This window comes from Antennarius striatus, chromosome 20 (assembly GCF_040054535.1).
Source record: "Antennarius striatus isolate MH-2024 chromosome 20, ASM4005453v1, whole genome shotgun sequence".
NCBI classification, from domain to species: domain Eukaryota; kingdom Metazoa; phylum Chordata; class Actinopteri; order Lophiiformes; family Antennariidae; genus Antennarius; species Antennarius striatus.
The window spans coordinates 1275845-1291518 of NC_090795.1; the positions used below are offsets into that span (position 1 = coordinate 1275845).

Consider the following 15674-nt stretch of genomic DNA (forward strand, 5'->3'; position numbering starts at 1 on the left):
GCACCAGCGGCTGGGACCCGTGTCCCCGACATGGACTCGGGGGTGGGGGGGCAGGGTCACTGGGGTGGGGTTGCGGCTTTAGGGACTCGATCTGACAAGTCTTTGTCTGGATTCTGTGAGAAAATAATCCTAAAGTATCCGAATCGGCGTCTGTTTATTTTTTTCGTTCGTTAGCACTTCCTGTTTTTAAGCTCCTCCTTTTTAATGACATCACACATCTTCTGAAAGAAAACAAGCTGTGATTTGAATGAATGAACGTTCTTGTCTTTTTTAAAATAATACTTGGAGCCACCTAGCCCCGCCTCCTTTTACTTATTCTAATGAGGAGGCGGAGCCTTAAGGGACCACAGGGAAGCAGCTTCCCAGGTTGTTCCCATCACACATCCAGATGAAGATCTTATCTCAGATTGATTTTTCCGGCCTCTCCTGATGTTCACAAGCTTTCAGGTAGATAATAACCCCCCCCAGCCCACCCATCCCATTCAACGCCCCCTCCCTGACCCCCCCCAGGCTAATCTCAATGCTACCATCCACCTACAGCGTCTACATTGAGAGTCGCGGCCCGTAACAAATGACCTCGGGTCGTTTTATTTGTTTTGAATCCATACAGCTATTACAGGACATCGCAGGGCCGTGACTGGGCTCACAATAAACGCCCCCCACCCCACCCCAATCCAACCCCCCACCCTTTATGTGTGTGAGGAATTACTCCCAGATATGAACCGAAGGGAATTGGAAAAACATTTGTTTTTATTTTGGGGCCCCAGTATATTGCTTTTCCGCGGTTGCGGAGGTGTTAGCGCTTGAAGCGCGGAGAGAGAACTTCATTTGAGCGATAGAAATAGAAAATAATTTTTTGGAGAGCGGTGGAAGAAATGGCTTTATTTTGGAAGAGGACTCCTGGATGCTGTTTGTGAGCGAAGGAAGATAAGAGGAAACGCAACAAACAGGAGCTGGAATATTCCTGCCTCGCATTAAAAACACCATTTTCAGCATTGACGGCTTTTTTTTTTTGTGTGAATGGGTTTGCAAAAAAATAAAAAAAATCTTCATTTTAAAGACAGGAATCTAAAATCTGTTTTTTCTAAAAAAAAATAAAAAAAAAGTTGAATTAGCGGCAATCTGCTCAGAAAGTGACAAAACGAAGAGCTGCAAAGGAAAAAACCAAACGAAAAAGACGGGTAATTGTTGAGAAATCAAGGCGACTGCGTTCATGTGGTGCGTTTCTTTCAAGGAGGAAATTAAATGTTCTTTACAGGAGGATATGAATGAGAGCACGGTAACGAAGCGGTCGAGTTCGATGCCATTCTGCAGCCGGCGCTGCTCTCTGAATGCCGTGGTGTCCTTGAACGCAACACAAGAGGACTTACAGGTCTACCTGGCAACGGCGTCACCACGTGGCAACAATACCTGCTCTCCACAGATGTGAAGGAGAGTAGATATATTAAGCTGGGAGCTAAAGCTAACCCGTACATTAAGCTGGGAGCTCATTCTGATTGGATACAGAACGAGCTGGGCGGAGCTAAAACTCATTCCGGTTTTAGCTACGCTCAGGTGTTCCCTGCTCACCTGCGCGGCGGCGCTAATGTCTGGCTAAACCGTTTAGCAGCGATTGTTCCCTCTCACGCGGAGGAGTCAGATGACATCCCCCCCGCCTCCCCCAGGCTTCCTCCCCCCTCATTAGCCTGACTCTCCCCCGCTGATGAAGAGGAGCGCCGTCCCGATGCGTCCCGTCCCTCGGAGCATTAAGTGAAAGCTAATCTTGGCAGCGGCTTTCCGGCCTCCATTAGGCGGCGTTAATGTGGAGACGGAGGGGCTGGAGGTTGTTTTTGTTTTGCATGATGGGAAACGCGGTAATGGCTGTGGGTGTGGCCGCCGCCGCTTAAATGCGGGGATGCTGGCGTGATGTCACGGCAAACCGGAGCGCCCCGGGTAGCGTTAGCAGCGAGTGAGGAGCGGAGCGGCTCGGACGATGCTGTTCGATCACCCGCTGGCGACGCCGCTGGGCCTCCACAGGAAGCCGTCCCGCGTTGAGTCGGCCAAGAAGTTCTGGAGGGTGAGTCTGGGGGGGGTCGAAGGGTTGGGAAGATTTGGACGGGTTGGAACACCAGAATTCAGATTTTAAGAGAGACACACCCTTCCTGTCCAGCGATCTCTTCATCGTTTGACTCCTTTCGTGCTAACGTTAGCTGCAGGAGACACCCTGCCATTAAACGCTGTTTGGCGTTCGGACTCGTTCCTGATCGGACCTGGTGTTTCCTTGGATCACAGATGTTCATAGATCCTTGATCAACTGGTATTGGTATTGCTTCATGGGTATTTCGTGAATTGAACGCGTTTTATTTCAGTTCGACCACCGCTGCCCGTTGGACCCCAACGCCACGTAAAGAAAGATGGCCGACTCTCCCACTCCTGGAGTGTCTTTAGGACCCATTAGAAGTCTCTCCGGTCAAACCGTCTCTCTGATTAATCGCTCCCGACGCCGCCGTGAAAAACGAGCCCGTAAAAAGTTTCTGTTAGCGGGAAGAAAAATGGGTCGGAGTTTGGAGCCGACAGGAAGAGAAGACCGGCCTCAAAGTTTGTCCATTTCTTTAAAGGTTATCCCAGGAGACTCCTGGGGCCCTTAATGGAGCCGCCGCGAGTCTGGAGGTAGGACCAAAAAACCACGATGGGGAGCGCCCGGCGGAGCCAGTCGATATCTGGCGTTCCCCCCGGACGATGGCTTTAAAAGGGTAAAGACGGATTCCTCCACCGGCGCCGGAATACAGATGCACGCAGCGCGACATAGCGGAATGAAATGTGGAGTTATGTCAGGAGAGTCTTGATCCCCCGCCGTCTCCGTAGATTTGTTTTCTCTTCTTCCTGCCTGCATCAATCTCGCCACCCGGGAGCTTTAATCTCCATCGCTCATCGCGAGCGCCAAGGCTAACGTCTCCACGTCGGACGCAGTCGACCTTTACTCCCACCCGATTGGTGCCAACGTTCCGACACACTTGACTCCGGTCCATCGAGCGTCAATCAAGACCGGCCTCCAGCTCGGTTGTTACCCGCCGACGCCGAAGAGGCCGCCTTCGGATTTCGAAACGGAGGCTTCGACCCTCGGCGTCGGCTGAAAATGTACGGATTGTTTTCAGTGTCCATAGCCGAATAGATCCGTATTTTATTGATTTCCTCAGTTTTTCTTCAACATCATCGGCGTATCGAGAAATATTCTTTTTATTACTGAAAAACAACAAAAAAAAGCCCGTCGGGATTTCTTTTTTTTTTTTGTTTTCCAATTATCCCGATGGTTTCACAAGATGTTTTTGATGCCCATGCCGAATGAGACGGGAACGTCTTTGCTGATCCAAGTAACTCTCAGCGCCTCCGCCGGCGCTTCATAAAGTCGGCGAGGTAGAAGTCATTTCAGGGTCAGTTGAGTTTTCTGCTCTCCGCTCCTTCCAGCGATTGTTGTCCTCCCTTCTCCTCCTCCTCGCGTTTCCATTCCGAGATAATTCCTCTTGTTTGTGACACCGCCGTTACATCCGGTTACAAGTTCCCTGGAGGCGACCGCGAGAGTCATCCCGGGTTCGTCTAACTTTTTCTCGTCCTTGTTTACCGAAGCGTTTGACTTCGCCCGTCATTACACCCAAACTGGTCGGCGGCGCTTCTGTTTCCGTGAGCAGTTTGTCTTACGGCTCATTGTCTCCGATGTGTCCTGTTCCGGAGTCTTCCGTCATGTCTTTGTCCAGAACAAACATCGTCTCAGCGAAAAGTCGCTTGGGGTGATTTCTTTTCTTGCTACGAAAATCTACTTTCATTTCCTGTTTGAGCTTCTTTCCTTGGCTGGTTTTTTAATTTGAGGGTTGGCAGCGGAGTCAGGAAGACTAGCTAGCAGCTAGCACAGTAGCATCAACGCTAGCCGAGCGCTACAGTCGTCATTGGACAGGTTTGAATCAAACCGCGAGTCGGAATCAAAACATTCCATTTTGCAATTCCGTCCCGCTTGTCGCCGTTTCCTCCTGGGATGTGTGCTGTTACGCGAGGCTGATCTCTGATTGGTTCGTAGTTTTGTGCGCCACCCCGTCTCCTCTTCCTTGTTCGTCTCTCCGTTTCATCTCCGGCTCGACGTCGTCCCGATTCTTACTGTCTTTCGTCGCCGACAGGAAGTCGTCATGCGTTGGATCACAGAGGATCCTAAGGGAAGCTGTGATGTTTGTTGTTGGCTGTAATTTTCCTTATAAATAGTTGATGATGCAGCAATTAATCAATTCACAATCAGCAGTTCAATTGTTTAATTGTAAAATTGATAAATCTTTTGATGAAGTGTAAGAATTAGTTTGTGTGATGAGATTTGATCCAGTTAAAGTCCTTAAGAACCAGAACCCCGTCCTCTGGAACAGTCCAGGTTCACGCGGTGAAACGGTCCGGGTTCACGCGGTGAAATGCCCCCTGACGTTCACCCTGCCACTTTAAATTTGAGATGTTTTTCACGTTCATGGTAATTACATTAGCATGTGCTAACATTTGCTACACAGTGCAAAACGCACTGTGAGCGTGAGGTCATTGAGGTCGCTGGCAGGCGGCGTTGGCGCCGGCCAGGGATCCATTACCGTTTGGTGCGGGTCCAGCTGGAGGCGGATCCATTTCCATAACTTCCTGTGACATCGTGAGAGAACAACAACAACAACAGTAACGTTTATTTATGTAGCACTTATCAGAATGAACTGCAGCGCGCCGCGGCGAGGAAAGACGGCGCTCCAAACGGGACCAACGGGTCAGGAACCGAACCCGTGACGTGTCGCCTTTAGCTCGTCCGTTCGTTGGGCTCCGGCTGACGGGGGCCATCAATCAGCTGTTGGGGGTGTCGGGGTAATTTATGAGCCTCTTAGACGAGACGCGTTACGGTCTCATGCAGTGTTTACCCCCAGCGGCGGGGGTCGTGGTCACGTGCGGAACCCTGCTTGGCGGTCGGTGGGCGTCGCTGGCACCTTAGGGAGGCGGAGCGCCGAGGTTTCACCTTCAGCTGCCACGTCTGATTGGAGCGTTTTAAAACCAGTTGGTTTTTTAAAATTAATGCTACCTGCTGGACTTTTCAAAATAAAAGCACTCGAGAAAATGATGTGGTTGCACTTTGAGGCTTTTAATGTGAAATCTTTGAGCAGGAAGTCTTTTTATTCTCATTTTTATCCTTTTTTTTAAACTTTTACAATAATTTTACTTCTCCGTGGAGACTTTTTATTCCACTTTTAGACTCGTCTTCAGAGTCGTTTTGATTCTTTCCTCTGGTCGTCTCTTCTGTTCGTAAACCGGATGAAGGCGCTTTTGTTTTCTCCGTTTAAACGGGTTCGTCCCCTTTTGGTCGCAGCTCTAATGAGCTTCTCTGTGAACACAATGCTAATGAGTGTTTGCTAATAACCTCCTTCGATCGCGTTGCAGGAAAATGGAATTAGCTTCGGCGAGCGGCCCGGCGAGGCGTTTCGGGGGGGTGTGAACGCGTCGCGCGCCGGCGTCGGAGGCGCTCGCACAGATTTCCAGCTGCTGTAATGAGTTTACATTATCAGATTTAGCGATAGCGTTATAAATATTAGATGAGCAGTGAGTCCGGGTTCCTGCTCATCCGGACGCGTCCAGCGGCGGCGGCGATTAAATCTGCTGTTTGTATGCATCGCCTGACGAACGGACAGGACAGACCTTTTATGTCCACATCAAACATTCATGCCATAATGGTCGCCACGACGAGGCGCCGCCTCCCTCCAATGCTAATGGAGCATTTGTCCCGCAGCCCCCGTCAGAGGGAATTAGACCCGGGACGGGCGGTTTGGGTCGGTCCAATTAAATTCAAGCAGCGTCGGCTTTTATTTAAATTGGTATTTAACGTCAGACGGATGATTCTCAATGGGCGGGTAAGGGTTAACATGAATAAACAGACACAAAGGGAGGTGGAGCCTAACCGTGTTGAGGGGCGGGGCATCCCTCACAACTCTTTTAAGGTCTAGCATTTCTATTTATGTAGTGAAGATCAGGCTAAGCTACACTAATGGCGTCGGCGGCCTGGATCGCCATGGCGGCGGATGCTGAAGGAGGTGGTTGTTGGACCCTGGTCTAGAACCTTCAGACCCCATTGGTCCTCCTCGCTCCACGCCAGGCTCTTCTCCCACAATGCACCTCTCAGGTCTTTGAAGTAACTCCGCTGCGGACCCGGCGCTTCAACCGGCCCCGCCCACAACGACCCCGTCCAGTCGTTGTTTGTGCAGCGGTGTCACAACCGACTTGTTCATGTGTTAATAATACAGACTGTGGTATAATCTGCCCCCCCCCGGATGTTCCTCTGCGTGTCAGCGAGCTGCCTTTATCTGTCTTAAGCACGCCCGCTTGGACTCGCCTTTGATTTGACAGGCTGAGTGCCCCCCCCTACACACACACACACACACACACACACACACACACACACCTGCTGACACGTGCTGAGTGTTGGCATTTTCCAAGGTGGCGACAGCGGAGCGTCCAAACGCTGCTGAGGTGTCGTTTCAGTTCAAACAGAGTTCTGATCGGTGACGGGAGGCAGCAGGAAGCAGAACCAATCAGAACCAAAAAGATCCAATCAATCAGAGCTAATCAGAGCTAATCAGAACCCATCAGAACCAATCAGATCTCTCTGAAACCAATCAGAACCGCAACTTTTGCACCAGAATGAAGGACCTCAAACAGGCCACGCCCTCGACGCCACTGCTGGACAGTCTGTTGTCACGGTGATGGAAGCTTCATTTAAATAAGACTACCTTTTGGGGGCGTGTCCAGGAGGAGGGCCTGAAGCCTGATTGGCCCACCCCCACATCCTCAAGCATGATTTGCTTTCTTCTGACAGGGGGGCGTGGGCTTTCCTTCTTTACTCTTCCTCCTCCTCCACTGCATCGTTTCATTCCACCCGCCGTGATGTCACCACGGTGATGTCATCTCCTGCCAGATTAAGCTCCGCCTCCTGACCCGCCCCCTTCCTGGAGGTTGTGACATTAAATGTTGACCCGATAACGGTGCCGGCCGTCAGATTCCATCGGTCGTTATCAGAATCCGCCTCCTTATCAGTCGCCCTCGGAGATGGGGGTTTTAATGAGTTACTTTATTGCCGCTTTGAGGAAGTACACCCCCCCCCACGCCGCTCCTGCCCCTCCCCCGGTGCTCCTCATCATCCGGAGGCGCCCTATCTGGATCATTACCTCCTCATCTCCTGATCTGGACCCGTCCTTCCTGATGTTGCGTCGTCACGTCAAGACGTTTCAACGCTCTATTCTTCTAGGCTCCACCTCCACGTCACCGTGGAAACCCGAGGGCGTCGCCGAGGCCTCCTAACCACTGACACATTCACTCCACGGTGAGGAATGAAACCACGGCAACGGGTGAAGGAACGGAGGGACAGGAAGCTGGCGGTGACGGATGATCCGTCAGAACCCGGAGGGTCCGTCGGGTTCGCCGCGGCGTCGTACCGGCGCCCGGTCGGTGGGAGGAGTGGCGTTTTATGTATTAATTTATTTATCAGCGGACTCTTCTTCTCCTCCTTCGTCGCCTTTATCCTCAAACCCCCCGAGGAATAACAGACGACTCCGTTTGGAGCCTCGACTCCATTTCTCATCCAGGCAGCAGAATGAAGTTGCTGAAGCGCTCAGTTTGGCTACTTCCTGTTTGTTGAACGCATCTTAATGCAGCGCCCCCAAACTTGGCATTTATTTATTTATGGGCGTGGTCCGGGTCCCATCTGGACCCGGATTCGCTCCACAGTCCTCTACGAAGTCCGTGTAGCCTTCGTTCGTCACCAAAGCGTTGTTTTGCGAGCTAACAATCGTTTATACGCTGATGACACCTGATGAGGATAATTTTCCGATGGCCCCGACGCCCCCTTCTTCCTCCTCCGCCGCCGCCGAGGAGAAAATAGCCCCTCGTCCTCCCCTCCTCTTCCTCAACGCGCCGCTGGACTCGTCCATTACCTGCCCCTGAAATCCATTTCTGCACCGCCAGGCTCGGATCAGTATCTGAGTCGTCCTCCCGCCCGGCGCCGAGATGTGTTCTGGTGCCGGGGCCTTTTAGCGAGGGCCTTTTAGCGGGGGCCTTTTAGCGGGTTCGGGGGGGGGGTGCTATTATCCAAGGTGTGTTAGCGCGTGAAGGAGCGACACGACGGCCAAATCAGCCACTTGTCTTCTCCTCCAAGAGGATGTGAGCGTCTGGGTAAAAATAGCCCTCTGGGTCGCGCTAGCGGCGCATGCTAACTCACCTTTCTGTTCCATTATTGATATTTTCAATTTTAATGGGCCTGAAGATTCAAAAGGGCTCCTCGCATTCAGCTCAGGACTTGAAGCACATTATGGGATGCAAAACACAAAAAAAGCATCGTGATAGAAAAGGAAGGGGGAAAAAAAATCTATTGAATGAAGCAGCCGCTGTTGTCATGACAACGGAGCCTTTCAAACAAGATGATCTCCATGGGATGACTGTTACCAATATTTCGTTATCATTTATTAGCTGTGAGAGCAGCTGGAGAGGGAATTAAAGCACAAATGGACTCACAATCTGAAATTCAGTTTTTACTAAACGTCGTGTAATTTAGCTTCATGTCGCTAATTGCTAACAGTTTAATTCTGGTGCGCCACAGGGTTCTGTTCTGTAACCACTTTTTTTCCACACTTTTATAAATTAAAGTGTTAAATTTATTTTACTGTATGAATTTCTTTTGCTCAGGCAGTTAAAATCTTGCATTTCAGTTACTGCGATTTATGCTAGCGTAGCAATGCTAGCATTAGCACCCACGGTAATGGAGTAGCAACCTTACCTTTGCTATAAGTTTACATGCTTATGTTCATTTTATTGATGTTACCTGAGGTTAGCCACAAGGAAGCAAATTTGGTGCTAGCTGTAATTAGCATGCAGTGGGCTGTGTCTGTGTTGTTTTTTTCTTGTTTAAATAAAGCTTTGATGGCGATATATGCAAATTCACTTCAGGTCTGTCCAGAAATGTACTGAAATGTTGAGCTTTTTAAAACCACAACTAGAGAATGTGGAATTATGGGAAAGCGACGTTTTTCCCAGAATCCCGATGCCGATCCGTGTTTGAAGCGGAATGTGTTAGCAGCACCGCTGTGTGTGTGTGTGTGTGTGTGTGTGCGTGTGTATACATATACATATATGTACCCTTAACAACCAGTAGGGGGCAGTATTTAAAGAGAAGAAGCATCGCCATCACCTGAAGTTTTTTTTTTTAGTTTATAAACTAATTAAAAATCTCACGTTTGTGTTTTTTCATGCTAAGTAGAAATAGCTTGTTGCTAAGGAAGTTCATGCAATGCTAAATTGGTAAGCTAACGCCATCTAAGACAGTTAAATCCAACCCGTTTCCTGTTTACTCGTTTCCTAATGATGTCCTGAAGTCTGACACAAACTTTTGAAGGCGATGCTAACGCTAGCGTTAGCTTCAGCCGCTGCGTCGATCCACCTCTGAACGACTCACGTTTCCCTGAAGCGTCCCGTCCCACCGGCACGGCGCCGGTTCCGGCGTTGAAGGGTTTTGATGCGGCGCTGAAGCAGCGCTGATCGATGGCGGCGGCTGACAGAACCCCCCATGGGAGGGGGGTTGTGGGGGGGGGCAGCTATAACTCAGAAAGATCCTCCTATTGGCTCCACAAACGACCGTCCTGGGACACATTTGAAGATGCGCTACAAGCTCACAAGCTAACGGGGAGTGTATTTAACGCGTGTCGCAACGGAAACGGGAAAAAGGTCACATGGTAATCAAATAATCACGTATTTAATGCGCGTGAGCAGATTTTAGAGTCTGAGATTCATCCAACGGACGCTTGAGGCCTCCGAGCGTCGGATTCGCTGCAGGAAACGACTGTTAGCTTTGCTAGCGTCACGGCTCGTGTCGCCGTTAGCTTACGGAGGCTGTTTGAGCCGCATGAACGCTAAACCGCAAATGGAATAAAAATATTAGCTTCCTCTTTTCGGGAGTCTTCAGAAATAACAGTTGTGTTTGTTTCTATCGCCACCCGGTGGCGAGGATGTCGTTCCCGTTGATTACAGACGGCCAATCGGATCCACCCGCCACCTCGATTCCGATTCGCTCCTGTTTTGCTCCCGGCTGAATGAGGAGGGTTCGTTTCCCACCGCCTCTGCCTATCCATCCATCACCGTCGCCACCCATCCATCCGTCACCGTCGCCAGCTTGAGGTTTGTCGCCCTTTAATGCAGCTAAAATGAGGTCGCCCAACCGCACAACATCCGTCATCAGCCAATAGGGCGCCGGCCCGGGGTGGGCGTCGTCATTTTGGAGCTGATTGATTAGTCCTTTCAGTTTCATGCATCAATCAGAGCTTGGGGGGGGGCATGGGGGTGGGGTTCATGTTTTCTGCAGCTGAATGATTACGGATCTGGGTGTTCATTAGTGGACAGGACCTGTCAGAACCAATCACTTCCTGTCAGGAAGTGGACCCTGGGAGGACGTCGGAGTCATGTGACTGGAGCAGCTTCTGCTTTGATGTCAGGAACGTTTTAATCAGGATGCGTTAAAGAGCGTCGGAGTCCAGAGTTTCTAAAAGCGTTGCAGCTGATTGGAGCAGGAAAATGGGATGGATCCGGATCCAGATCCGGGTTTCTTTAGGGGGGGTGGGGGTGGGGCTTTAATTTCCTAACAACATGAATTAAACATGAGAATCTCTGGTTTCTAATTGAACTGTTTGAACGTCCTTCGAGTTGTAAATGAAAAAGAATTAAAGTTTCATCACATTTTTAATTGATACCCAGTCTGCAAACCCCCTCCCCCACCGCTCCCCCCCCCCCATCAGCTGACTCGCACGCGCCTGTGGAATATTGAATGGCTCACGCGCTGCTCCCGCATCCCGCGTTTAAAGGAGAGATGCGCGGCTCCTCTCCCTCTCTCTCCGCTGTCTCCTCCTCCTCCTCCTCCTCCTCTCTCTCCTCTCATCCTTCTTATTTCACACCTTGGCTGCAGCGCGCGCCGTCACTTGACGTCTCCGACTCTCGCGCCGCCGGTAGGGAACCATGACCACCGCGAAGGAGGGGAACGCTCCGCCGAAGGCTCCGCAGCAGGACCAGGTACCGTCCGCCGCTCCGCTGTTGCTCCGCTGTCGCCCCGCGCCGCCGCGTCTGGCTCCGCATGCGGCGCTGCGGTGACTTTTAGTTGCTGGGGGGGTTGAGAGGGTGGGGGGGGGGGACGAAACCCGCACCCGCAGTTTGGACTCCGATCCGCTGCGGATCACTACCGGAGGAGGATGGAGCGTCCTCCCGGTGATCAGCGGCGGTCGTTACGCGCGGGAAACAACGGGCGGTTTGTTTTGAGTTTAACGGACAAACGGCTCAACAGTTTGAACCGTTACGATCCGCGCGGGATGATGAGGCGCTGACCCGGTGCTGGTACCGGTGCGGTGGCGCAGCGGGGCTCCGCAGCCTCCATCAGCCCGTCGGATGATGATGATGATGATACGCCTCCACCTTCATCAAGAGGGTGGAGCTGGAGGCGGGGCTATCTCACCTGAGCCTTGAGGGGACACCTTTAGCCCACAGGAAGTGGATCAGATGGGAACTTTTCCAACTTTCTCTTATTAAAATAAAACTCTAGCTCTGATTGGTCCGACTCTGACATCACCGGAAAGGACCGCAGTGGTCCCGCCTCCATCCGACGGCATCTGTAAAAATGATAGCAGAGGTGAAAGGGATGCTGGGTAGAAGATTCTCGCCCTCGTAGCGCCGGACCCAAACGCAGATGTCTGATTGGATCGTTTTGATAAGGAACAAATCAGTTTTTTTGTTGTTGTTGTGAATGGTCTCCTCTGATTGGTTCTGAAGACAAAGCTAACGTGGCATTATCCAATTCGATGCAGATCCGGTGCTGTTAAGCTAACATCTCTAGCACGAGCCTCATCTGTTGTGATGTTAGCAGTTGGCTGCTTCCTGAAAGTTAGCATCTTTGATGCTAAAATGAAGATCTATTATTTAACTAATAAAAATCTAAAATTTTTTTAATCACTTCTAGAACTAGTCTTCAGATGTTCAGGAGAATACTTTGATATCTTTTCCTGAGGCGTTTTGGACTGTAGGATTTTTCGGCGTCCGAACAGAATCAAAAACTTGACTTGGAATCTTTTGCTCCAAATTATTTTAATATTTTATCCCAACGCGACGTATTCTTGCACCATTTTCAAAATACAATACCACAGGGAATCATGGGGGGAGGTGTGGGGGCGTGGCTTGTGCGCACTGATCGGACCTATGGGGCGGTCCGGATGTGTCAGAGGATTTGCTGGAACAGCAAATAAATCCCGGCTGTCGGGGTTTCCTGAAGTGTGACGCCTAAATTGAAGAATTACTTGGAACACGTTAGGAAGTAACATCAGCAGTGAAGCGCAGACGTGCACGCGTGTCCGTGCACACGTGCACACACGTGGCGTCCGGCGTGCACTGACACGCGGCGCCGTGGTCACGTGAGATGCAGGCGGTGTCGGCTGATTGATGGTGCGCTCGGCGGTTCAGGGACAGAGGACACAGATAGAGGGCAGCTCACCAGAGATAGGAGCCCCCCAGTAATCATCCACACACACCGGTGCCACGCACACTCATCATCGCAGGGGGGGTCAAAGGTCGAGTTGGCGCGGTTCGCTGATTTACTCTGTTTAGGAGTCACGCTTTGATTCGCTCCTTTAAAACGGAGGAGATTAGAAAGACTCCAAAGAGATCAGTTAAAGCTTGACGAGCTCGTAGTCGACGCCTCTCTTTTCTGATTGGTCGCTTTGATGTCGACATAGAAGCGAAGGAAGTCAAAAAATTATCTGAAACTGAATTCAAAGTGTTAGACGGTTCTAATAAAACCACAAACATAAATTTTTAATCCATCAGATTCTGACAGAATAAATAAATACGCTTCCTGGGCGGAGCCTGAAGGGTTTCAGCGACCTACCCGGGGGGTGGGGTGGGGCGATAGGGTCCGCTGAAATGTGCTGTTTAATCTTTATAATCATGTCTTTGTTGTTGTTTGTTGCTGCAAACATGTTCTTGCTAAAGCTAACTGCTAACCTTGTCTACATGACGCCGGGTTTTGAGGCTCTTATGTGTCAGCTGACTTTGAGTTGACATCAGAGCAGTGCTGGTTATGTGGCGTCCGTTACTGGGGGGGTGGGCTTTGAGGGGCTTCCAGAACCAGAACCTCAGATCGGACGGCGGACGCCGCTTCGAGATGCGGCTCGCGGGACTTCCTGAGGTGGTTGCGGCGCGGCTTTGATGTCTGCCGGTTGATGTGTTTGCTGTTTCCTGTGGCGTCGGCGGCGCATGACGCTGCTGCTCCTGCCAGATTGGACTCTGCTGGCAGCTGATTGGAGGAATCTGGTGTTGAAATCGCGGCTGCCAACAGGCGGATTTATTCCCAATCCCTAAAAGTCCACCTCGTTTGTTCGGCGCCGTTTTTTTCTATGATCCCTGTTTAATAACTCAATTCGATTTCATTAAAATCCCAGAATGCATTTTATGAAATATTGATAAAATGTTTATTTGAAGCGGCGCTGTCTGCTGCCAGCTGATAAATCCAAGTGTCGACAGGAGGAAACTCTTTTTTTAAAAAAGATGCAGAAAGGTGTAAATATTGCAGAATTGATTGACTTTTTTTTTGGGCAGGGGGTGTTTGGGGGTTTTTGCACCGAGCGGTTTTAATTAGCTGTGTTTTGTTTGGTTCCCTTGCCGTGTTGGGGTTGCGTCCGCCGCGGCCCGCTGATGAACAGCTCGTGTGATAAGTGCTCAAACAGATGTTAATTAAAAGAGCAACTTACCCACAAAACACGGCGGCACACCGAGGGATCGGCGGCGCCGCCGCACCTGCTCCGAAGTTTGACGTCCAGAATGTTTCTCAAACCAGGTTCTACCATCTTAATGCTAAAGAGTGAGCAAGTGCTAATTCTGATGACCAATAAGATGCCATCCTGCCTGGAGTCATCTTAGCTAGAAGAAGCTAACTTAGCTTATTATCAGTTTAGAACCTATTTTGTTGTCAAGCGTTATTGGCTCGCTAGTATGCTATCGCGTGAGATTGTTTGTGTGAAAATATTATTTTTTAAGCAACCAAGCTAACTAGCTTAGCTTATTTTTGTTTTTGTTTATCAATACTGAATCATTAGCATTATGAAATTTAGATCAGGAAAAATTTGTCTCAAATTATCGATTAAAAAATTATCTTGGCACCAGCGAGCTAGTTAGCTTGGTTGTTTACAAGAAAATACTGTCTGGACATTTTGAAGTTGGAAGTTTTCCAAAAGCTACGAGTCACTCTTGTGGAGATGCTTGCCTCGGTCACATGACTGCCTTCTTAAAGGGGCCGCTCTGGCTGCTGACACAATACATTACCGCTAAACTGAAGCTCCCAAGCTAGCAGAACCAACAAGAAACAAACGTTGGTGTGACGTTACAAAGACACTGCTTATAAAGTTGATACAAACTTGATTCACCTTTATTATTAAATTTAGAATAAAACAATTTTCATGCTAGTCATATTTTATTTTTTCGGATTTTTTTCCACACCTTAAAGGACGATTCGTGAAAATATTTTTCTGGCGTTAAACCGGTCCGTGACGTTAAAAACGTTGGAGACCGCTGCCATATTGCGTTACTCGCTGCTGCATGTGCATTCGATTCCTGAGCTCCATTACGAATCTGTTTTAGAAAAGAAAGGTGTTCCACAGGGAGGACATTTCTCTGGTTCTTTTTGCTTCTCATGTCGTCCATTGGTCTCTCTCTTCCTGTCTGGGTGAAGTAAATCCTGCTGTCTCGGTAAATTTGAGTATTTTCACCACTAAAACTTTATTTGGATTCACGCGGAGACGACGGAACATAGAACCAAATCAAAGCGGGTTTAGAGGAGCGAGGGGTGACGGCTCGACTCGCTTTTGAAATGCAAATGGATAATGGGCCAATTGCTCCCATTTGTGAAGAGCCCTCTGCTGATAAGAGGGATTGGAAGATTGATTTAAAAGGGGGGGGTGCTGGATGCCCCTGGTGGTTCCACCGTAGTTCATCTCACGGGCCCATTATGACGAGGAGAGCCGGGTCTGGAGTGGAGCCGAGAGGCGAGATTGCCAGGCGGCCACGACAATTCATCACGATTGTTGTCATGATTTAAACGTTCTTCGCCCAAATGGCTTCTAACGCCTGGGAGACGGTTGCTCTAATACAGCAATAAATATTCAACGGTGGGAGCAACGGTCAACCTGAATGTCACGACAACGTGCCGTCTCGTTAATGGACGGCGGAGGAATTTCCAAACGGTGCGTTAAAACCGCCTCGTTTAGGAAAAAGGTCAGCGTTTCTCCTGCCAGGTAGCCTCCTTTGTTGTCTCCTAAGTCTGTGCGGAATCTGCATACAGGTCCCATTAAAGCGTCCCCTATACCCCACCTCCGTGGTCGTATTTGCATAAATAAAAGTACTCGCCAAGAATCTTAAACCTCGGCGCTCGTATATCCAGCCGGGGTGAGGAAGGAGATTTATTCCTGATCGTTTGTGCCAGGATAAATCTTTTCCTTGACGGCCGGCAGTCGTCTCCAGTCGCAGGTGTCTTTTCTTGTAAGATTAATCTTCCTGCAAAACCTTCAGGGGCGTGTCTGTCCACCATATATGGTCGTCGTGGAGGATAATACATCTTGTAAGGGTTTGTT

General features: G+C 49.9%; 1 protein-coding gene across 5 annotated transcripts in view; it reads left to right on the forward strand.

The window, feature by feature from the left end:
* LOC137614053 (A-type potassium channel modulatory protein DPP6-like) overlaps positions 1–15674 on the forward strand; it is a 107912-nt gene that overhangs the window by 38486 nt on the left and 53752 nt on the right. The window contains exon 1 of one of the 5 annotated variants that reach the window (XM_068343542.1): positions 1927–2056. The exons of the other annotated variants lie outside the window; for them this stretch is intronic. Coding sequence (XP_068199643.1) covers positions 1973–2056 — 84 coding nt within the window. The 5' untranslated portion in view covers positions 1927–1972. Of the gene's footprint in view, positions 1–1926; positions 2057–15674 lie in introns of those variants that run through there. 5 annotated transcript variants of the gene reach the window in all.